Here is a 21198-nt window from a genome sequence, read left to right on the forward strand (position 1 = left end):
TTCGAGTTGGAGTCCTATCTACGTACGACTACCCGCTCATCGTTATCTTACTCACGACCATCGTTCTCTTCTCACACTCATCGTAATCTCCCTAACTACCTACTCACGACCTCAACTAATTGGATGGTTTACTTTCTCACCTTTTAGTTACCTACCTTTGTTAGCCTTGTAACGGATGTATTGTGCACCCCTCCTCTTCAGTGCTTGGAGTTTTCAATTTTCAATTTTCAATCTCTTTCGAAACTTTTTTTTCGAAACGAATGAGTGACGCTCGGTCTTGGGCGAGCGCGAAATTCGAATACAAATTACAAACTCGCTCGCCGCCGTCTTGGTCTCCGTAATCGGTTCCTTTTATTACGTCATAGCACAAACGGCCCATTGATTTTGGCGGGCTCTACTTGTTTGTATCGTGAAACAAGGTGAGCCCTATAGACCTATACGTAACCCTATACCCGTTTCTTCATTCCTACTCCGGTTCCACCTGGGTTTGACCTGGGTTTACCGTTTACCAAAGATTCTTTATCTTACAGCCGGTTCATCCATACAACCTCCGCTGCCGCTGGACTCCACCGTTGTTCTAAAGCGGGGGTTTATAGCATTCGCATTTCATCGGCCCAGTTTTCATTTATGAGCGATAAAAAACGCTGGTGCGACCTATCTTGAAGAATTTTGGGTGCGACTATCTGTAACAATCTTGGGTGCGCTTGGGTGTGACCCACTGAGTTTTTTTTTGTTGTTGTTGTTGCCTGACCGATTTTAGCCAACTGCCGTCTTTATTTCTATGAACTCACCTCATAATGACCGATGCCAGCAAAAAGACGGCAATCGGCATCCCAGATGGAGGGCGGATCGCGGGGCGCGGAAAATTTGCGGTCAAGTGCCAAATGTTATTTGTTTAGCTATTCTTCCATGGACGACGGACGACCCATAGTGTAGCGTTCTAAGTACCGAGGAAAGTTTGCGTGCGTGTTGCAAGCCCCACTCAGGACCGCGCTTCTTCGTGTTGGTCATCATTCCTCCAAACAAACTCGTAGTGGCATGCCTTCAGCTGTGACCTGTGCCCGTGCCGCCCGCGCCAGTAGCTCAGGCACACACCGCCGGCACATGAGACACGGTTCGCCAGCTCCGGATTTCCAGCATATCGGTCGAACGTAAACACTGCCCGCGGCGCGATACGGCCGGGGCCTGCAAATGGAGCCGTCAGGCCGTGCAGATCATCCCATACACCGGCCGCTATCAGCGCCAAGGTCACGCAGTCATACGGAGACGGACACAGATTCAGTCATGTATTTCACATTCATGGCCTCCGTGCATGAAGGCGACAGCAACTCGGCAAGATGGCGTACATCAGCTGTCACAAAGAACATTCCCTAGCACCAGCTCTGCGGCGTCACACTGACACGTTACACGTCACACTACGGCGTCACACGTCACACTACGGCGTCACACAGTGACATCAAGACGTCGCAAAACAATCCAACAATCATCACAACACGGTGACATTATCCTAGTGTTATGTGAGCAGCTACCCGGCCGGACTGGCGGGCCCTCCAGTCGGCCCCGCGGGCGTCGGCGAGTCGCGGGGTTTGTCCAGCTTCGGGAAGCTGATGTGCCGCTTGCCGCTCTCCTGCGCCTGAAGGAACTCCACCTCCGACAGCGGGTCCTTGGAGGTCCAGTCGAGCTCCTCAATCTGACCCGTCTCCGACTGAGGCGCGTGCATCTGCATCATCTTGAAGTGCTTCAGGATGTCCTCTGGGGAGTGTAAAAGGTCATCAGATATGGCGAATGGGCGATAAGGCACGGCAACAATGCTGGCGATATGGTTAAAGGGACCCTCCCACCTTAACATTAGATTTGAGTTGAGATAGCCAAAATGGGGTCCCTGGCTCACAATTACCGGTTTCGGCACTCACAACATCGAGAAATGCCTTAAATCGGAAATATTGAATTTCAAAATTGCAGCATTTTGATTCAGAGGGGCTAATGCTTAGGAATACCCCTCTGAATGTGTGACGTCAGCGCAGATATCTAACGATTTTTAAATGTTTGACTAAAACGTTTTGTAGCACGCGGTGGTATATGCTATTTGCGCGCAACATCTGCCGCAAACGCCGCACTTCTAAAATAAAGTCGCTAGAAACAACGGAGATCCCAAAAAAGTAAACAAAAGTAAAAGTCTAATATCTTGAAGACCGGTGAATATTTTTCGGTGAAATTTGGTAGATATTCGTTTTCGCTCTTTCTGAACCGAGCGACATCACTTTCATGCCAATTCATAAACTTTTTTGAAGGTGGGAGGGTCCCTTTAATGCACGCGAACATGGAACATTTGGGCATGGATGAAGGGCCATGGATGAAAGATGAAAGGTTTTACTTAACCCATGATTAGGGGTTCCGATAAATTCTTCAAAAATCTCAAATACTCGACGAGTGATGAAGGAGCTACGATAGAGTAAACACATCGTCAAACATGAAAACACGAGTTTAGACGGCGGGTTTTCCGACTCACTTACTCCTGCCGCCCCGATCGCCACCCCCGGGGCCACCGAGTGGGCTATGTCACTGACAACATGTATCAATATTTACGCCCCGGCACCGCCGGCAGTTACAAGTCCAGCGCAAACAAACACGCCGGCCGCAGAAGTGCATCCTTGCGGGACGCGTGGCCGTCGCCGTTCCGCAGGGCCATTGTGCCCGGGGGTCGACATAGCGGGCTTTGTCTGGGGATCAATGCCCGCACCGGGTACACGGTAGGTAGGAAGTTACTGAGGACGTGTTACATTGGTGTGAGGGGTTCTGTCGAAGCCGTGCTACAGGGAAATGACACTCGGTCGGTGCTAATTTGACTGACGGGTTGCCGATGGCTAGGAATGTCTCGCACTCCCATTGCTTTATCACGGGTGAATAACTGAGGCATGTAGCCGTTTACAAACCGTTACGTAACGTAATAATACACAGCGTTTTTAGCATTACGTAAAAAAAATCATTCAAGAAATGTCCACAATACCTCACAGTTCACACACAAATCCGGCAGCAGTATGGGATATTCCATCACGTAGCACACAGCGCACCTTTATAGTAAACACCTGGACCTGTAAACACTAACATACCACACACCCGCCCCACTCCGTCTCCCGCATCCCGACTGTGCCGGTCAGGAGGTCACGGTGCGGGTCTCCCCTCCACCCCCCCCCCACACCTCCACTCCCACACTTTGACAGTGCCCAGTCGCACGTCCACACCCCTGCCGGATGCAACATCTCCGGTATCTTACCGACGACGCGCTCGTCCAGCTTGTGTGTGGCGGCGATGGAGGCGGGCGTGACCTGGTCGGGTCGCTCGGCGTGCGCCGACACGAAGCCGACCACGGTGCGCAGCGTGGCGCGGCCGTAGGGCACGCGCTCCGGCTCCGTGTAGCCGAAGGTGGGCAGCTCGGGCGGCGTCCGGTCCACCGGCAGGTTGGCCGCCCGCTCCCGCTGCACCGGCATGTCCTGAGAACGGCGTCAAAAGATGGATCATGGATGGTGTGAGTGCCAAGCGATCTGCAATATTAGAGGCCTTAATGACACAATATATTTTTATCAGCTTATATTTTAAATTTAAACCTCAATAACGGTTCATTGCAACATCATAAATGAGAAGTGAGTAAGAAAAGTAAGAGTGAAAATATTGTCCTTTACTTACTGGTGGCTCCTTTGATGTAACATAGACATTTTCAAGTCTCTTCAACAGTTCTGTATCTTTTTTCTCCAGTTCTGTTGCCAATTCTGGACGCTCTGAGGGTACAAGGTTGTTAGTGATCAATACATTGCACCCCCAAACAATTCAGACTCAACCACTCAAGCACTCAGAGATATCACTGAGATTATCTGAGCATTATGTACCTACAAAGTAGAGATCAAACTGTTCCAAATTGAAATAAAATTATTATCCTCAAAGGATCATCCATATAACGGGTGTGCACTTAGTTTCTGGAAAAAGATTGATCATCCGTATCTTTAAAACTATTAAAGCTATCAATACAATTTTTCGTACAGTGAACAATCATTCATTTGGGAATGAGCATGCCAAAATTCAGACCAAACCGACTATTTTTTCATACAGAAAGGAGCTTACAACTATGTCATGAACGCGGAAAAACGTGGCGGAATCTTCACAAAAATAACAAAAATTTGAGAGAAACAACTTCTCTTCCCACTGGTGCTTTCCAGGTATTGCTAGAAAGATTGCTTGTGCCATTAGAGGAACGGCACAAGCACGGGGAAGTGCGTGGCACATGCACAGTGTGCAGGTGTGTTGGTTCGTGGCGAAAGTGCCCCAGCAGAAGAGGCTCGTTCTGGTAAAAGGTATTCACCATCTTGTGAGTGTTCCCGATACGCTTCCCGTCCTCCCGTTTTCGATGTTTGTAAGAAAAATTTTAAATTGTGATATTGTATACCAAAAAGGGTAGAGATACCATGATCCAGCACTCGGCAGCCGATAAAAGCAGCAGAGGAGCAATGAGACATGGATCTGTAAGCTATCACGATAAATGCTGAGTGCACAGACGAATCAAGCAATCACCTGTGGATGCTGGAATTAGATCGCCTAAAAGAGAAATTTTATGTAATGAAGATGGGGTAAAACACCACCTCGAGAAGCAGGCGCTCACAAAATGTGGAACCATAGCCTGTTGACCACTTTCGACGCAATCTCCTGGTCAGTGGACCACCATATCCCCACGTGCGGGATCCAGTCATTATGTTAGCCCTATGTCGCCAATGCCGAAGTCGATATCTTTTGACAGCAGTGCTTAAATAAAGAAATTTTGTCACTTTGGGAACATCACTACCCGAGGGAAGTATAGGTGTCATGATCAAACCACAATACAGTCACTGTGCGCGCGGAGCGCTGGATCTACGGGACGGCGCACATGTACCGTTTGTGAGCCGCGAAGAGAATCTTCTTGACATATCTCAACGGCGACCGAATGGGGACTTATGAAGACAATAATCAGTTGGTGACATACCAGGGAAATAAGCTAAAATTAGAGTGCTCTATTTATTGCTCCTGCCCCATGTTGAAGAGATACCCCTAAAAGCGTGATCTTTTATCGGCCCTTACGCAGCAAGGCAGTACTTCTCAGGCCGGTGGATGGTATCAATAGAAAGAGAATGCGTCAAAGATTAACATGAATTAATTAAAATAACATCAAAATGTTAATTAAGCGTGGAAATTAGTCCCAAACTTAAGCTAATTATTGCTCCTACCTCGGCGACGGCGCTCCCCGCAGTCAGCGGAGAAGCTAAAATAAAAGCCACCATCCTCCTCCGTAAGTCAATTTTAGAGCGGCCGAGTGGGCCGATGCGGGGCCACCAAACTGAGGTGAGACGTGGCTAGCAATTGCGAACTGCCATAGAAATCAATATCTTAAGACGTACAATATGGGATGATTACTCTGAAGCAGGAGTGAAAGCATGAGTAGCTAGCAAGAAACGAAATGCATAGATTGGTTGAATTATGTACAATAGGCACAGCTCAGATGAAGCCATTTCTTTGATGTTGACATTTGACATAACCCTTTCTCTCCTCACCTACGACCTAAGTACGTTGGCAGTTACCGGCATAGTTTTTTTTTTAGCACGAGTGTAATTCGCCATCGGACCGCAATGCATGTTGCTAGGCTGCTGCAATTACAACGAACATACGAATACTGCCTTCATTTGTAGACGTTTGTTTTTTAGGCGGTCTTTGACGTACAAGGGGGCATACCTGTCGACAACTTGAGTTTCTCCGAATTTCAAAAACTCCCAGAATTCCAATTCCTTATGCACTGTTGTAGGTACAGCTATGTTCACAAGTTTTCGTTTCCTCCTGCTCTAAAAAGGATGATATTTGTCGATTTCGTGCGTCGCTGATAGAAGGGTGCGTTTAATAATTAGGCCCAACGCTTTCTGCATCCGCGAGTACCTTGAAAAGGGAACAACAGTTTCCATTTATTACACTATGGGACAAGTGACAAAATGACCACCGCAACACGCATGAAACGGAGCTCATATTCCTAAAAATGTCTACAATCACTTCTTTTCTGACACTATTAGCAAATACCATCTCAAGTTAGGTGGTTGACAGACAGTCAATGGAGATCTGGGGAGACTGAGTGATGCCAATTCACCACTTAACTGATAATGAGGGCCGAGGGAAGAGAAACATGCAACATGCACAACTGACAACTTGACAAGTGACAAAACACTACCACTATTGCGCATTGCACAACAAATTACAGCAGCCAGCCCAAAAATGCTTTTGGTGGCTAATTGCAAAACAAGTCACTAATAAATGTCTTAGTTGCAGCTGAACACTGCACAATGATCACACTGTTCACACATTGAGTGAGATGCCACAGGTGGTTTGAATCACACTTTGGTACAACTGCAAATCTGAAGTGTTGTCATGAGGTTCATGCCTCCATGATCACAGCACTTTGGTTGTGGTTGGCATAACACTTGTAGTCTGCAGAGTTCCACATGAACTGCAGACACCTCATCTGGTGGTCTTCATGTTGCTCAACTTCTTCAGGAGGCAAATGTCGACCACCCAGCGGAAGCATGGTCCTGCAGAAAAGAAAGGTAATGCATAAGGTACAAACATTATCTGCTGAAACAGCCCCTTCTGTTTGCTGTTATTAAACTTTTAACATAACATAACAACATGTATTCCATGTATATTACATTTGTTGAAGTAAAATACTGCCCGCTATTTCAAAACCAGAATATGAAATTATATTGTGGCATAATTCACATGCTCAGCTATCAGTATAATTAATTTAAAATTTGGCATATTCTATATAACACATTCATAGAATGTTCTACTTCACGTCACAAGGACTCACAATCTTTCTGTTGGGTGTTTGATTGACGCATTAACTAGGTTTGTCTTAGGTTTTATTATTGCAAAAAATTCATATTGCATTATTGTATCAAAATACTGCCAGCAATAACAAAACAAGAACATGAAATGTCAATGAGCAAGCCGCCTTTCCTAAAAATGGATTACTTTGAAAAGAATTTTAGTTTCTTTTAAGGAAAAGGAGAAATGATTATCAGGTTATTATCAAAAACCACTCAACCAGCAAGTGGCTGGGTGGTTTCACAGCAAACATCAAGCCAAAACATATGCTTACATTTATCTAACAATTGAGTCATTTGACTACACAAGGATATGTGAGCAAAATAAGAATCCAATCATCCAATGTTGACTTCCTTGCAAAGTTTATGCCTTATTTTATGAAAATGTGTCACTAGAATATGATACTTATCATCGAATATTATTTAATTTACGATTTATTTCGATCGGAACGCACATGGGGTCCCGCGCCATTTTCGTCGACGATAAATATGATCGTGTTTCATGAAGAGATAAGGGGTTTCAATGGTCTTTCAAAGCAATAATTTGATGCAAAAATTTGTAGGAAATAATATAAAGCTGGTTCAAATGGCCATCAACCATTTAAAACACCGAAAATACTCACAACTCCGTCCCGACGACCACGCAGCACCGCGCACGCCACACTACTGGCACAATGCCAAAACTGCCGTCACAGCAGAAATGTTTTTTTTTTCTCGATTGCAATTGTGGAATTATTTATTAAACAGAAGATTATCTTTCCGAAAAACCGACTGATTTCATACACAGATGCATGGAAAATAAAAAAAAATCCCGGTAAGTTTATTTGTATCGTTTTGTCGATTTTGACATGCTCCTAGTTTGCAGCCATATTTCGATATGTTCTACAGGGAGTTCAGAATTATTTCAGGACCAATCTTTTCCTCATTCATTTTCCCGTCGATCATGAAATTTTTAGAGCGGAACAATTAGTTTCCAGGCGGTCCGAGCGGTTTTCGTGAGAAGGGTGCAAAAATCGGCGTCATTTTTAGAGCCTCGACACCAGCTCAACACAGGACCCTATGGGAGACGGTGAAGTAGCGGGAGCAATAAATAGAGCGCTCTAATTTTAGCTTATTTCCCTGGTGTGTCACCGACTGTAATAGTACTAAGGAAGATGTTAAGTGCATATTAGCGTCTATTTGAAGTCCATAACCCGCTAGCCATCGCCACACCTGGACCCGGAGGTGCCGCGCAATTTCAACAGGGGGCGTCTGTATAGCACGTGGGCTGTAGACCGCCTGGGAGGAGAGAGCGCCTAATTCTTTTGACAACTCTTAACTATTGTTGCAATTTATATATGTGCCAGATATCATCTTAATCTAAGTTCAAACACGAAAGTTATGGCAGCACAAACTTTTTCCAGAAACTAAGTGCACACCCGTTACTTTCCCATTGAGCACTCTTTGTAGCTGAAGATCAAGAAAAAAGCAAAATCAATTGGTTTCACTGATGGTTTCTAAGCTAAGTAATGGATCCACACCACAAGCCTCTTTAAAAATCATCTCTAATAACACATAGGTAATCTGAATTGTTGAACTGATTCCATGCTTGAAAAGCATCTTGCAAGTAGCAACGTAAAGAATACAAACCTTCTCTTAATTTACTGAGGAATTCTTCATTGGCCTTATACTTTGGAGGTGGTCGGATCTTTTCTTGAGTTATTATTTTCTGAGCACGATTTTCCACATTCAAATTCCTTGATATCCTCCATGCCACATGTGAGTAAACCTTGCCCATATTAACCTGTGGGGCAAAAACATATGAGGAGTTATGCAACCAGTTCGAATAAAGTCAAAGTGATGCATGACCATTTGTGACAATGCTTCCCAAAAAAATGAAAATAAAGCATATCAGCACAGCTTTATCATTGGAACATAAACTTAACTAAATGCTGAGCCTGGCTCACAGCAATGTATACCGAACTTGAGTGAAGTGAGTGAGGTGCGATTAGGTGCACGTTGGGTGTGAGTTGGCTTGAGTCAATGCCGTTTGAGTTTACTTATTGAGTTGCTGTTTATGGCTGGCTGCCAAATTTCAATAGCTACTATATTGCAGGGGACATTTCTGATTCTTCCCTCTGTCAAATGATGAAATTGCAAAATACTACAGCAATGAATTGGGTTATTTTGATTTGATGCTTCATATTTTGCAGTTTAATTAGGAAATTTGATTCATTTCAACCATTCATAACCTCTTCAGAAGAAATGTATGTTGAAAGCTTTAGAGAAAAGTTACGCTCGAAAAAGTTTTTGAAGTTTTCTCTCTCTTTCGGAGACAAGTACGACGCAGCTAATACAGTTTAGTCTTCGCATGAGTTTCTGAGCACGCCTGAGTTTTCCGGTTTTCACATGCCACGGACTGAGGCGAGCTGAGTGATTATCTGCCTGCTGGTGTGAAATGCGAGGCTCAGTTCGACTTCACAACTTTTCAAAAGCTTAGGGACATCATAGTTATACTTGTTTTATATCTATTCAAGCAGCAATAGCTGTAAATATTTGTCAAATTACCTTCTTCTGCTGATCAATTCTGTCAAGTTTTCTTGAAATCGGTTTTGTACAGGTCCCAGTTTGAGTTCCACCTGCAGACTAGGTATCACAACCTTTCATCAACTTACATATGATGTACCGGGTATGGAATGGAGTTTCTCGGTAAGCTCTCATGGTTTTTATAGTCAAGGATCTCAGAAGTATTGAGGCTGGGCTTCATCTTTGTCTGGTGTGCATTGTACCCACATTTGTGCCTGAAAGGTGCTAGATTAAAACTTGGAGTTAGTTTTTAACCATTTTCATTTAAAGTTGTGCAAACAGATGGGTAATGGCCTCATAATGTAACTTGTATATCCCAGGGTAACCCGTGATATGGTATTAGACTAAAATCATGTGCTTCATTGAATTCGGGGTGCTGACATTGATAATTATGGCGATTTTAGGCTCAGGCATAGGCAGCCCAGCACTTATTTAATGTCATCATTTTTTGTTATTTATTATTGCTGAAACGCATTGTGTTTTAGTGCTATAGCGGCCTCTCTGCCAGCAGCCGTGATGGATCCCAACCACTCCTCTGCCGGCAGTGGTGTCCGTGGAGCGCGGAGGGTGCCGCCGACTCCGTCCCGTCCGGCCAGCTCGGCGGCGGCGGACGGAGGAGGAGGCGGCTCGGTGGATATCAGTCAGATCCCGCTGACAGAGCCGATCCCCGGCCTGCCCACCCCGGTGGGATCGGCGGCCGTGTACGGCGCCACAGAGACCCAGGTGACGACCCTCAGTAACGGACTGAGAGTCGCCTCTGAGCCCAAGTTCGGACAGCACTGCACAGTCGGAGGTGAGTGTACCGCAGCGCGAACGGTGTCCCCAAGGGCGTGAGGAGTGAACTTATCAAGCGCATTTTCCAGCGGGACTTATGAAATGTGTGCCGGTATTGTCATACGCTGCAATTTCACGGTGAGGTAGGATATTGTTTTTGGATTTTTTTTCATGCGTACTGCATGGTACAGTACCGATATATTTTATCGATGTGAGTCTATAAGTGCGGACAGGACATTGACGCCCTCACTGGAGGACTGATTGTCTGCCGGTATAACTTTTATGTGATGACACCATGTTCTCATTCTGGTAGTGGTTGCTGACGCCGGTTCGCGGTACGAAGTGGCCTACCCGAGCGGCATCTCTCACTTCCTGGAGAAACTCTCCTTCGGGGTGAGTCCCACAGTAACAAGGCCCAATGACTGCCGAGCTGCCGGACAGTCGCTAGTGCCAGTTAGACTCATTCAAGCAGAGTCACATTGGCTAGCTTACCATAGCCAGCAACCCCAGGCCCGTTTGGCTATATGTACTACTAGTCGTTCGTTCTTGAGCATCAGCCTCAATTTTCGCTCGCATTTACCGCTGTTTTTATTTTATTCGTCCTTTGATCTGTATTTTGATGTCATTGACACTACCTCTGTGCCTCGGCAGGCCACGAAAAAGTTCAAAGACCGGAACGACATAATGCTGACGCTGGAGCGTCTTGGCGGCATCTGCGACTGCCAGCAGTCCAGGTAGGAATTCCAACACCGACGGTGCTTTTATTTTGGGGAATCGTAAAAAGTGTATCGCAAATGTTAAAAGTAATTTCAGTTGCATATGATACCAGCATGGATGAGATACTATTACCTCATCCATGATACAAGTATGACATTGCCGTAATGCTCGCTGGGCTTTGCTGTCCTGAAGGCCGTGTCTCACAGACCGCGCTATCCTTCCTCCGCCGCTGCAGGGACGTATCGATCCACGCGGCCTCTGCCGAGGCGCGGCACGTGGATGGCGTGGTGGACCTACTGTCAGACGTTGTCCTGCGGCCCCTCTTCACCGAGGACGAGGTGCGTGAGACGGCACCCGCGGCTCGTCACTCACTGAACAGGCAGTGTGTGCAGTGGTGGCTCGATGGGCCGCCGCCGGTGTATCCATAGCGGGCGCAGGTGTACTTTTTGGACTCTTTGTGACTGGCTGATTTTTTTTTTTTACTCCAATTATTGTGCCTGAATTTTATTTTCAGAGTAATCCGATACCCCGAGCATAATTGTCCTGTTTTCCGTCGTACAGATGCAGATGACGCGAATGATGATCCAGTATGAGCTGGAGGATATCGAGAGAAACCCCAACAAGGAGGCGCAGCTCATGGAAATGATACACGCGGTAAGGAGACGCCACAACGTGTCTGGAATGTCATAAGACTTTGTACCATGGGCCTGTCACGAAATGAATATGAATTGCCGATTAATTACGGAGCGAGCGAAGCGAGCGGAGTCTTACGTAGAATAACGGAAATTTCTGAGTATGAGCGGCCGGCCGGCCGGCCGGCCGGCCGTGCGGACGCTTTTGCGAGGCTTATATCTCAGCAACCACTTGACCGATTTACACGCGGTAATTTTTGTAGGGTAGCTTCATTCCTTCTACCAAGTATTGGACTATTCCCGATGCATGTGGGTAACCCCTTATGCACGTGCCACGTGCAAAACGAAGAGGTGTCAGTTTTGCAATTGTTGCAATATTTCGGTAACTACTTGGCCGATTGCGCTGAAAGTTGGCATGTAGGTAGGCACCCACTAGGCACTGCATATCCATGTGCCAGAGTTGGGGTGCTGCAGCACGTGCGCACGTGCAGGGGTCGTTTCCAGATCTCGAGAACGGCTGGACCGATGGCGCTCAAATTTGGTACACGGTTAGGGACCAGTTAGTAGGGTGCCGTGCACAAGTCAGTTGGGACCCATTTTGCACGTGCGCACGTGCAGGGTGCCGCTCCCAGATCTCGAGAACGGCTGGGCCGATTGTGCTCAAATTTGGCACATCGCTGGAGACCGGTCAGTAGGGTGCCGTGCACAAGTCAGTTGGAGGTACCCCCTCGAAATTTCGCACGTGCAAGACTCGCCCCCTCGCTCGCTCCGTTAGTCGCCCCAAAAGGCGCTATACTGGTTTAATTTTATGCTTATGTAACTCGCTCCATACGCGCTCTACCAATGAGCGAAAGCAATTTTTAATCGACTTTTCATTGCGTGATTTAAACTTTTTGCCCCTCCCGCTCCCAGGCGGCGTTCCGGGAGAATACGCTCGGCCTGCCCAAGACGTGTCCGGCCAACAACGTGGACCAGATCAGCCGGCGCCTGTTGTACACCTACCTGCGCCACCACTTCGCGCCCAGCCGCCTGGTGGTGGCTGGTGTGGGCGTGGAGCACCAGCGGCTCGTGGACGCCGTCCAGAGGTGAGTGTATGTAGTATGTACTATTGGTCTCAAGATAAGAGCCCAGGCGACCAGTAGTTTTGATGCGGTGAATACGCTTACCCTCGCCACAGCTCGGGCCAAGTGCACCCCTCCTCCCACCCAGCTCCACCCCCACTCGAGTTGTGGCGAGGGTGAGGGTATTCACTGCATTCGAACTACAGGTCGCCTGGGCCCTTATCTTGAGACCAATAGTACATTACATATACAGTGGATAGTGGGCGGGGGAAAGTGGGCAGTGAACAGTGAATGGTAGACTGTGGAGATTGGACAGTGAATGGACGACTGCGGACAGTGGGCGGCGGATGGTGCACCAGCTACTAATGGACGACGGGCCAGGATAGTCTAGCAATGAACGAAGAGTCGCCGATGTAGCTGGGAGATCCAACGGAATGCCTGTATTCGTTGGCTCTGCTCTGCTGTTATCATGTCATCCCTCCCCCTACCGTGTCTCTCACCGCCCCCTCTCCCGCCGTGTTATACAGACACTTTGTGGACGAGCCGGCCATCTGGGAGGCGGAGCCCGAGCTCGTGCTACCCGGGAAGACGGGCGTCGACACGTCCGTGGCCCAGTTCACCGGCGGACAGGTCCTGGTGAGTCATGGCGGCCGCGGGCGGTGGGGGGGGGGGGGTGTCTGTGAACTGTGGGTGGCTGGTTGGCTGTTGAGTTGGTTAGTGGTGAGAAGGATAGGCACTTAATTTACTGTGAGAGCGATAGTTAAGATACTTTAACGATATTTTGGTTTACTGTGCTTAACTTTTGTGGAAATTCAGTTTGTAAGAAATCATATTAAAAAGGCTGACATATTTGTTAGTTCAGAGATCAGATTTAAATCTGATCGGGAAGGTCTCGGGAAGGCGCTGCGCCTATCTCACACTGACCCCTTCCTGGCTCCCCCTGTCGTCAGATTGAACAGGACGCGTCTGACGTGTCTGTTTCACCCCCCCCCCCCTCTGATGTCCTCAGATCGAGCAGGACCTGTCTGACGTCTCGCTGGGCCCGTCGCCGATGCCCGAGCTGGCGCACCTGGTGCTCGGTCTGGAGTCGTGCTCCCATCACAGCGCTGACTTTGTCACCACCTGTGTGCTCAGTACGCTGATGGGCGGCGGCGGCAGCTTCAGCGCCGGAGGGCCCGGCAAAGGCATGTACAGCCGGCTCTACACCAACGTCCTCAACAGGTGAGACACGGCAGGAAGATGTTGTCGGCGAGCTTTGGGGAAGGGCTATCCGCGGTCTTAGATGATGTTTTTTTCTGATATGAACGCAACACTTTTCATCTGACACGCTTTGTTTGATTATGAGGTTTGGTTCCACGCATGCTTTTGTCAGCTACGGTTCTGTAGAAGCTGTTGTTTTAGAGTTTATATTATGTGCGAGTATAACATGGATAAGTATCGATTTTATGCCCGTATAACACTCAGCCGTCCATCCCCTCATCTCTCCCCACGCCGTGACCTGTCTGTGCCGCTGCCGGCAGACACCACTGGATGTATAACGCCACGGCGTTCAACCACGCGTACACGGACAGCGGCCTGTTCTGCATCTACTCGTCAGCCCACCCGAGCCAGCTGCGCGAGCTGTGTGACGTCATCGTGCGCGAGCTGACCGCCATGGCCGGGCCCATGGACGTGGTCGAACTCGAGGTACGACCAAGGGGAGTTTGATGTTGAGAGAGTATGTACTGTGTACGAATTGTTACCGGGCTGTATATATCTGGGATTTTTTACGTGTTATATGAACGCTAGAGTAAAGACGCTACCTGACTAGGGAAGGTCACAGCTGAACTTAACTATGAAATCCTTATATGAAGTGTCACGTTTCCCGTCCCGCCCTTCGGCGTGTCTTCAGCGTGCCAAGAAGCAGCTGACGTCCATGCTGCTGATGAACCTGGAGGCGCGGCCCGTTCAGTTCGAGGACATTGGCAGACAAGTTCTGGCCACCGGGCACAGGAAACAACCCAAACACTACATCGATCAAATCAGTGAGTAAAGAGACGGCGGGCGTGTGAGGGTGTAGCGGTTACGATCTCTGGTGAGGGCTCGTGCAATAGGAGAATGGGTGAAGAATGAAGATCGACCGTGGCTTGAGGAAGTCCGCCTTCGGTATCTTAGAACATGCTGTGCTAAAATAGAAAGCTTAATGAAATTGCGACGCTATTGCTTTCAGATAATAAAGAGTAGTCTTGACCTTGAGTTTTTAGTTGTTTCGCCCTGCACGTAGCTGACCGTTTTTCTCCTCCCGTGTTCCCCAGGCCGGGTGACGGCCGACGATGTCCGCTCGGTGGCCTCCTCCATGCTGAGGGCCAAGCCGGCGATGGCCGCGCTCGGCTCGCTGGCCAAGCTGCCGACCCTCTCCGACATCGAGGCGGCGCTGCTGAACCCGGGCAGGGCGCCCGGCCGGCGGCGGTACTCCCTTTTCTAGCCGGCCGTGCGAGTGGTGGTTGTAGGTGGCGCTGTCCGGCCTGTGGAACTGATATAGATGTCGCTGGTGGCAGTTGTGAGTGCTGAACGAGCGAGTGAATGATGAGCCAAGCGATAGAGCGGGATACTGAAGAGATCGCTGGTGTCAGCGGCGAGCGATGTGTTTGTTATGATTTGAATGTCATTTGGGGTACATTTAAGACAGTTGTGTGCGTGACTGATGAAAGACAACTGAACACGTGTGAGGTAACGCCGTCAGTAGTTGTGGTGTATACGCAGCGATTCCCGTCATTCGCAGATGCTGTGGGCTTTGCTGAGTGGCTCCCATTGAAACGAGTGCAATGTTTTGCGACTGAGGTGCCAATTCAGGATCGTGTGATTGAAACACAGTCGTGCTTGCTAGCCGCAACATGAACAATCTCTTTCGGCAGGATTTAACTTCGTCGTTTTTGTTTCCGCCGACTCCGAGCGGCAGCCTTAGCCCCGTGGGACGTGTCTCCCCGTATATTTGCGGCCGGACCTCCTCTGATTCAGGTCTGATGCGTATGCCATTGATGCCTGGACGTGCTTTGTATCTGACAGGGCCGCTGTGATCTATTGCCGAAGTGGTGGAACGTACCAGTGTACATTTTCGTTCGTGATCGGAAATAAACGATCTTTGCAAATTTGTAAGGCCAGTGTAAGCGTTAAAGTGAACGGAGTTCTAAAGTGGACGCGTCATTTCATGGGACAGCAGCTTGATTGTTGGATGCAAACGTATGCACTCTCCCGCCATTTGTTCGAAGTAAAAGGTACCTTAAATAAAAATCATATATTCTTCGCATCACTTGAAGTGACCTCACCTCATAAAAAGTTTCAATGTCTGCCATAGCTACACCGAGTGACCGATCACTTTAAAACTTTCAGCGATTGATGAGGGTAACAGTATCTATAAAATGTATATCTCCGAATTTCGATATCGGTGACCTAAGGTCAGGTCAATTTTGCGGCCTCTCCATTATAAGTCAATGGGAGAAAATTGAAAAGCGTCTGTTTTGCACGAACGCTATACTAGACACTCTCAAACATCGAGATGTAGGTAAAATTGACACACTGAACCGGAAAATGGCAACTGTGACCCCTCATGTCCCCGAGGTCATCTCAGGTCACGAACAGAATCTAACAGTTTTTCGCTAATAACTTCTGATAGAGGCGTGCTAGAGCGCTGAAAACGCCTTAGATGTGTTTGGCTCGACGTTGCGGATCGACTGATATGCAACATGATCTTTTCCGGTCAGGTCATGACCTTGACCTGAGGTCAACTTTTCAAATTGACCTTTCAAGGTCAACTTATAGTTCATTCGACGCGTCTCGACGAGAGGAACACGATGCTGGCAAAAGTAATGTCATGGCTCTTTTGAGTCAGAAGTTATCGCCGAAAAACCGATTTTCGTAAAACGGCTATTTTTGGGGTTTTTGCCCTCTGGAGGCTAAACCGTTGACCTGAGGTCAAATCTGAGAGCATTACTCAGAAAGGTCTGTAAAAGGGCTATCGAATGCGCTTTTCCGCGGCGCTGTAGCTCTATCGGTTCCCGAGATAGCCGTTGGCAGTTTCCAAATTGTTGAAATAATCAACATTTTACCTTTGGTGACTTCTGGTGACCTGACCTTTGACCTGACCCAAAAAATGACCGAAGTGTTTTCGTCCTTATTTTTGACGTTCTTTCTATTGCCGCTTACCGCGTGTCGCTGCGTGGCCCAGGAGCCGAGTTAGAAGGGGGGGGGGTGTTCAAACACCCCCCCCCCCCACACCAGGTCGTGGAAAATCCAGACTGACACTGGGGCGCGGGAGGGCAGACATCCCCATGGTGACGTAAACGGTGGCTCCTTTTCTGTCTTTATGGTTGTTTTCGAACGGCTTGAGAGAGCCAAAGCACCGAGCAGCGTATCCCCCACCCCCACCTCTGCCTCCCCAGCAATACGTGGCTGAGCGTATAAGGTTAAGGAGATCATCTGACGTGTCCTAATGACTCCAAACAGTGTTTGTTGTCGCTCGCGAGCTCAACATCGCAAACCTGCGAATTATTTATTAGCTTGCAGTTGGATCCATCGTCAGCGTGTCGACTGGGATTGTCCTCTAGCCTAGATGTGTGCTCAGGGGGGGGGGGGGGGTGCGGGAACTACTTTCAGACTGGGGGGGGGGGCACACCATAATAGAGATCAGCCTAGGGTACCCCAAATCCAGTTTTCTCACCGGTTTTAGGTTCACCCATTTTTCATCAACTTTTTCAGCAAAAAAGGAAACATTTGCAAAAAAGTGCGGTATTCCGTCTCAAAATTGTGGGGGCACCGCCCCCCCCCCTCACGGCCCCAGAGTTGGGGGGGGGGCAAGCTTCCCTCACTGCCCCTCCCCCCCCCCCCCGGTTCCCCCCGACTGAGTGTGTGTGCCTACTCAGCCCTATATCTACCAGCGTATAGCTATTCGTCACTCAAGTAAAAATGAAATAAATAGCACCAAATGATTTTGTTTTGCATCGATCTCAAGAATGATCTTTTAGTTCCGGCAAATGTGGAGACCGAAAGGCTGTCCAATAAGACGGTGTTCGTAATTGATGAGACAGAGAGAGCAATTACGAGAGATATGGGGATGAATCATTGGACTAAGGTGGCAAAAGTTGGCGGCTGTTACATCGTATCAGCTCAGCCCGTCCAGAGAGACGGGCGGCCGAGGCATGTTAGCGGTCACTATAGAAGAAGTTTACCCCGGAGAGGTCCTCCGTCTCAGTGCTGGCTAGTGGAGTGAAGACGATGAAGGCAGGATAGGCGTACGTACGTCATGACGATAGGAAAACACTTATCGGTAATATCAGGATTTAGGCGTCCCTGTAGGTATAAGGTGTAGGTGATTCAGTTGTTTCCTGATGCAAATTCGGCTGAATCAAGTTGTTTTGTGGACGGACCATTTCCGCATAGCCCCCCTCCACCCCTCCCCGGGCTCCCCAGTCCCCGCACGCCAGCCAACTGCTGGCTTGGCGACAGACTACGGGACTTGTATTTAGTTATCAACTAGACGAGATCCCTTCTATATGTCGAACAGGTGTGAGGTGTCGTTTCCGCCTCAGCTCGGCACACAGCCTGTGCGTTTGTACTGTTCACGGGCGACATCACGGGATTAGTGTTTTGCCATCTGATAGCTAAACACTGTCGTATTTTAATTGCCTCGGATGTCTCATTTAGGAGGCGCCGGGGCCTGCAAGGGGTGGTAATTGGACAGGGCAGGATTGAGACCCGACACTGGAACTGGATGGTAGACGAGATAAGGGCAGCAGGGGTGTTAATCATAACGCTACGCTTCTCCACGCAGCCCGTTCATCATACGACTCTTATTCTGTGGGCTGGCAAATGAGTTCAACCTTCGAGACGACCGAGTGGAGAGAGCGATCAGTAAGGGCGCAGCCAGTTGGCGGCGGAGGGGTACGAGGCTCGGGCAGTGGGCACCTTTACACAAAAAGCGATTTATGCTATACGTCCTCTAGAATGTGATGGTAGGTAGTCCGTTAAAGTTCTTCAATAACTGTCTCGTAACATCACCTTTTAAGTTTTATGACATTGCAGTCAGAAGTACTCGATGAAAATGTTTTCGTTGACTTCTTTTCCTAGTCCACTTATAACTACCTGATACTCGGTTCCATCACACGCTGATTACATGACAGCCGGTGCCGCAGCCTACGGCTAAATTAGCGTAATCTCATCATATCGTGCGTAAAAACCACACATTAGAGGTAGCTGAATTAATTAGCATCAGCAGATCCCTCCGCATCCAACGCTGTTTTGCCCGACTGCAATTCGTAGACTCAGCAGTGGACGCATTACCGACCACAGCCAACAGTGGCGCAGCCAGGGGGGGGGTCAGAGGGTCAGCTGACCCCCCCGAAATTTCTGTCAGGGGCCCGCTCGAGAGAGAGAGTGAGAGAGAGAGAGAGAGAGAGAGAGAGAGAGAGAGAGAGAGAGAGAGAGAGAGAGAGAGAGAGAGAGAGAGAGAGAGAGAGAGAGAGAGAGAGGAGAGAGAGAGGTCCTAATCTAATCGGATGAGCCCGCTTCGAGAAATGCCCACTGCGACACCTCGGGTGAGGGGTCGGCCTGGGGCCCCAGGTGGACAGGGCCCGGGCCCCCAGGAGAACGGGCCCGGCCCCCTGGGTGGATGGGACCCGGGCCCCCTGTAGATGGGTCCGGGCCCCCGGGTGGATAGGGCCCGGGCCCCCCGGCGGATGGGGCCCCGGTGGATGGATCCGAGCCACCGGGAGAACGGGCCCCGGGTGGACGGGGCCCGGACCCCCGGGTCCCGCGAGAACGGGTCCAGGCCCCTCGGGTGGATGGGGCCCGAGGCTCCGGGAGAACGGGCCCGGGCCCCCTGGGTGGAGGGGGCCCGGGCCCCCGGCTGGATGGGGCCCGGGCCCCCGGGAGAACGGCCCTGAGCCCCGGGTGGACGGGGCCGGACCCCCGGTTGGATGGGGCCCGGGCCCCGGGAGAACGGGCCCGGGCCCCCTGGGTGGATAGGGCACGGGCCCCTGGGTGGATAGGGCACAGGCCCCCGGGTGGATGGGGCCCGGGCCCCGGGAGAACGGGCCCGGGCCCCTTAGGTGGATGGGGCACGGCCCCCCAGGTAGATGGGGCCAGGGCCCCCCGATGGATGGGTCCGGGCCCCCGGGAGTACGGACCCCAGGCCCCGGGTGGACGGGGCCCGGGCCCCCGGCTGGATGGGGCCCGGGCCCCCTGGTGGGCGGGCCCCGGAGCCCCGGGTGGACGAGGCCCGGAGCCCAGGTGAACGTGGCCCGGGCCCCCGTATGGATAGGGCTTGGTCCCCCATGTGGATAGGGCCCGAGCCCCCGGGTGAATGGGGCCCGCTAGGGTGACCCGCATGCTTCGCAACGCGAATAAGGGGTATTTTCGATCGGTGGGCGTTTGGTTGGTCTTGTGTCTGTGGGTTATGTATCCATTACGGTCGATTGCCTTTTGACGGCTAAGCATTTTGGTTTTGGGAAAAAATATCCATCGCATCGAGGTGCTCGTGTCTGATAATAACCATGCGTTCTACTATAGAACATGCCAAGTGTATTTCATGACATAGGTTGGCGTAGGTTATTGAAGAGTGAAAGCCATCGATGAATTACTATGTAGAGGTTTGAAACATTTATATTCTTAAGAATATTGTTCCTTGTCATGCAAAAGCGATGATTGAACCTTGGTCACAATTGAATGCTCTTCCAATCTATGCCCATTTCAATTGTCAAACATACCAGGTTATGTAGCAAAACCCCTGTAATTAAGTAAGTCATAAGCAAATGCTATTTTCTCCAGCAATTTGTTCCACCTTGTTTTTGACCAATTAGCTTTTCACAATTTTCCCATGAGAGGCGGTAGGTACATTTCTCTTGCCAACAAGCGTTGTTTGAACCCGCTCCGTCTGACAGTCACCCAAAAATAGCATTAAGTCCAAAATCCGTCCAAAACGTCAATTTTTCAAGCATAAGTGCCCTCACGGGTGCACGTGGCGCGTGCCATCCCTGCACCGCACACCATTCGATAGCCCGTTCGATTCTCATGCACGATACTGTGTTCCTCGTGCCGATCGGACCCACGGTTACCGAGATACTGCACGGGGACCGGACCCGTGTCGGGCAAGTTGAGCCATTGTCGCCCATTTTTGCAAGCCGATTTATGCATGTAAAGTCTATGACGCGAATTTGCACTTTTTGAGCACGCGCCATGTGCTCACCACCGGCCCGATCGAGCTGTGACTCTTCACAGGCACGTTACCCATCCTTGTTCTATAAGTTGCGCGAATTTCAGCGCACTATGGAAGTTACGTCGCGATCAGCCGCTTTTTACGCGAGTTCTTCGCGAAAAAAAAAACCTTAGGGGGTTGCATCAACCCCTCCCCCCTGTGCCGGCGAGGGTTAAAACTTCTTACGAGCGAATTCACGTAATGAAGAAGAATAATAGCACAATCTACTACAGCAGCCAATAGATGACTTAGGACAGGCACATGGGACTGCTTTTAAATCTTGTGCGACAGAAGCAGGCAACAGTTCCGATTGCATATAATATGCTATGCATATT

The 21198-nt window shown here is 49.4% G+C and overlaps 2 protein-coding genes across 4 annotated transcripts; one reads left to right on the top strand and one right to left on the bottom strand.

Annotated features, from left to right (window-relative positions):
• Window positions 1-1271: 1271 nt before the first annotated feature.
• LOC122390062 (protein NDUFAF4 homolog) lies at window positions 1272-8941 on the bottom strand. 3 transcript variants are annotated; one of them, XM_043382679.1, is made up of 5 exons: window positions 8846-8941; window positions 8517-8670; window positions 3685-3776; window positions 3275-3491; window positions 1272-1752 (listed from the first exon to the last, which is right to left on the bottom strand). In XM_043382679.1, exons 2-5 carry the CDS (start codon window positions 8662-8664, stop codon window positions 1526-1528), a joined length of 684 nt encoding a protein of 227 aa, XP_043238614.1. In that variant the 5' UTR covers window positions 8665-8670; window positions 8846-8941; the 3' UTR covers window positions 1272-1525. The 3 variants fall into 3 exon arrangements, with proteins under 3 accessions (XP_043238614.1, XP_043238612.1, XP_043238613.1); XM_043382677.1 differs by having other exon boundaries at window positions 8851-8924; XM_043382678.1 differs by having other exon boundaries at window positions 8813-8912.
• A 185-nt stretch (window positions 8942-9126) lies between these two features.
• On the top strand, window positions 9127-15768 carry LOC122390063 (mitochondrial-processing peptidase subunit alpha-like). Its single transcript, XM_043382680.1, has 12 exons — window positions 9127-9575; window positions 9998-10245; window positions 10540-10619; window positions 10878-10960; window positions 11179-11281; window positions 11505-11597; window positions 12488-12660; window positions 13164-13272; window positions 13646-13857; window positions 14157-14322; window positions 14528-14660; window positions 14931-15768. Exons 1-12 carry the CDS (start codon window positions 9544-9546, stop codon window positions 15098-15100), a joined length of 1602 nt encoding a protein of 533 aa, XP_043238615.1. The 5' UTR covers window positions 9127-9543; the 3' UTR covers window positions 15101-15768.
• The last annotated feature ends 5430 nt before the right edge of the window (window positions 15769-21198 follow it).

The sequence above is a fragment of the Amphibalanus amphitrite genome, unplaced genomic scaffold, assembly GCF_019059575.1.
Source record: "Amphibalanus amphitrite isolate SeventyFive unplaced genomic scaffold, NRLGWU_Aamphi_draft 000381F_arrow, whole genome shotgun sequence".
Lineage (NCBI taxonomy): Eukaryota > Metazoa > Arthropoda > Thecostraca > Balanomorpha > Balanidae > Amphibalanus > Amphibalanus amphitrite.

Coding starts and splice junctions, on each gene's coding strand:
- LOC122390062 (XM_043382679.1), bottom strand. CDS start 8,664: ATGGGCAAGGTTTACTCACATGTGGCATGGAGGATATCAAGGAATTTG. Junction 3,777..8,516: donor CCTCAGTAAATTAAGAGAAG/GTTTGTATTCTT, acceptor TTGTACCCTCAG/AGCGTCCAGAATTGGCAACA. Junction 1,753..3,274: donor GCTGGACGAGCGCGTCGTCG/GTAAGATACCGG, acceptor TACACTCCCCAG/AGGACATCCTGAAGCACTTC.
- LOC122390063 (XM_043382680.1), top strand. CDS start 9,544: ATGATGTACCGGGTATGGAATGGAGTTTCTCG. Junction 10,620..10,877: donor TGGAGAAACTCTCCTTCGGG/GTGAGTCCCACA, acceptor GTGCCTCGGCAG/GCCACGAAAAAGTTCAAAGA. Junction 14,323..14,527: donor TGGACGTGGTCGAACTCGAG/GTACGACCAAGG, acceptor GCGTGTCTTCAG/CGTGCCAAGAAGCAGCTGAC.